This window comes from Budorcas taxicolor, chromosome 15 (genome assembly GCF_023091745.1).
Source record: "Budorcas taxicolor isolate Tak-1 chromosome 15, Takin1.1, whole genome shotgun sequence".
Taxonomy (NCBI): domain Eukaryota; kingdom Metazoa; phylum Chordata; class Mammalia; order Artiodactyla; family Bovidae; genus Budorcas; species Budorcas taxicolor.
In genome coordinates, this window is record NC_068924.1 from 48,047,221 (window position 1) to 48,049,165 (window position 1,945).

The 1,945-nt window shown below is 39.5% G+C and overlaps 1 protein-coding gene across 1 annotated transcript; it reads left to right on the forward strand.

The window, feature by feature from the left end:
• The first annotated feature begins 250 nt into the window (after positions 1-250).
• Positions 251-1,195, forward strand: LOC128060928 (olfactory receptor 52M1-like). Its single transcript, XM_052653290.1, has one exon. It carries the CDS (start codon positions 251-253, stop codon positions 1,193-1,195), a length of 945 nt encoding a protein of 314 aa, XP_052509250.1.
• Positions 1,196-1,945: the final 750 nt, after the last annotated feature.

A 1,945-nucleotide genomic window follows, 5' to 3' on the forward strand; every position in this document is an offset into this window, starting at 1 on the left:
AATATGCAATGACACATGAATGATCTTTATGTATTTGCAAACACAATATTTGGTATGATATTACACATTTTATTTCTCTGATCCTAGTGAATTAAAATTCATGTGGTTATGAATTTGAATTGTTTTAGAAACAGATAATTAAGGGTTTTCCTCAACTAAATCTCCCATGTTTTCAGCTTCTGGTTGTGGTCATCTTGGCATGGCAACTTTATCTTCAGAAGAACTGATAACAATCAAAGAAAAAACCATCATGCCTCCTCTCAACACTTCTCATCCCTCTCCTGTCACCTTCTCGCTGATGGGCATCCCAGGACTGGAGCACCTGCATGTCTGGATTGGGATTCCCTTCTGCTCCATGTATGTGGTGGCGGTGGTGGGGAATGTGACCATTCTGGCTGTGGTTAGGGCAGAGCGAAGCCTCCACGAGCCCATGTTCCTCTTTCTGTGCATGCTCTCCGTCACTGACCTGGTCCTCTCCACGTCTACATTGCCTCGCATGCTCTGTCTCTTCTGGCTTGGAGCCCATGACATTGCCTTTGATGCCTGCCTGACCCAAATGTTCTTCATTCACAGCTTCACTACCATGGAATCAGGCTTTTTCCTGACCATGGCCATTGACCGTTATGTGGCCATTTGTCATCCACTGCGCCATACCACCATACTGACCAACACTCGCATCACTATAATGGGTATTATTGTGGTGATTCGGGGAGTTGCCTTCTTTTCTCCACACCCCATTCTGCTCAAACAGCTGCCTTACTGCAGAACACGAATCATTGCCCACACCTACTGTGAGTTTATGGCTGTGCTGAAGCTGGCGTGTGTGGACACAGGAGCCACCTCACATTACAGCCTCAGTGTGGCTTCTATAATTGGCTCCTGTGATGCGATTCTTACTGCTGTATCCTATGTCTTCATCCTCCAGTCTGTATTCCGCTTGCCATCTCGAGAAGCTGGCTTTAAGGCTTTGGGCACATGTGGATCCCATGTTTGTGTTATTCTTGTCTTTTACTCCACAACTGGCTTTTCCATTTTCACTCACCGCTTTGGGAAAAATATACCTGCACATATCCATATTTTTATTGCAAATATGTATCTTTTGGTGCCCCCTTTTCTCAACCCCATTGTGTATGGAGTAAGGACCAAGAAAATACGGGAGCATGTTGTTAAGGTACTAAGTATAAAAGTTGCTTGATTTTAGTTGGATCAATGAAGTACATAGTTCAAGATATATAGAACTGCAAGAGATGATGTAGGGAAAAAAAGTAACTGCTTTCACTCCCGTAAGCTGATTTGCACTTACCACCTGAAATTTGTTATTTACCAGATGTGTAGAATATCTATAGATTCTAACTCAACACATTACTGTAACTTTTTTATTTAGTAATATTAGTGATGGAGTTGTTAATCATTCTAAATCTGTACCTTTTGGAGGTAGGTACAATAGGGAATGAAAAGTAGATAGAAGGATAGAAAACTTAAGTAGACACCTCTTCCTGCACACCCGCTCCAAAAAAGGAAATGTTATCTAAGATCTACATGCTGAATTTTATAGACCAGACATTTTGAAAAAATCTTGAGTCCTATATATATATATATGGCTGTGAATATTTAGAACCAGTGATAAGTGTTGTATCTATGACCTTATTGAATGAAATTAAAGGCTTGAGAAAAATGAGTAGTACTAATAATACCCAAAAACTAAATAAACTTAATTAAGAAGGCATGAGTACTCCCCTCAAGGGAAACAAGCAGAAACAAAAATAATTTAATAAACTCAGAAACATGAATTTTTGTGAAGGTGTCAAGATTGATGTTAGAGCTTCAGCGGCTTTTTAGAGAAATTATGATTGAGCCGGGAATATTAAAAAAATAAACAATATCTTGAATTCTACTGACTGCTAAAATGTAGTTCATATATTACAGATTTGATATTTAGTAGTTA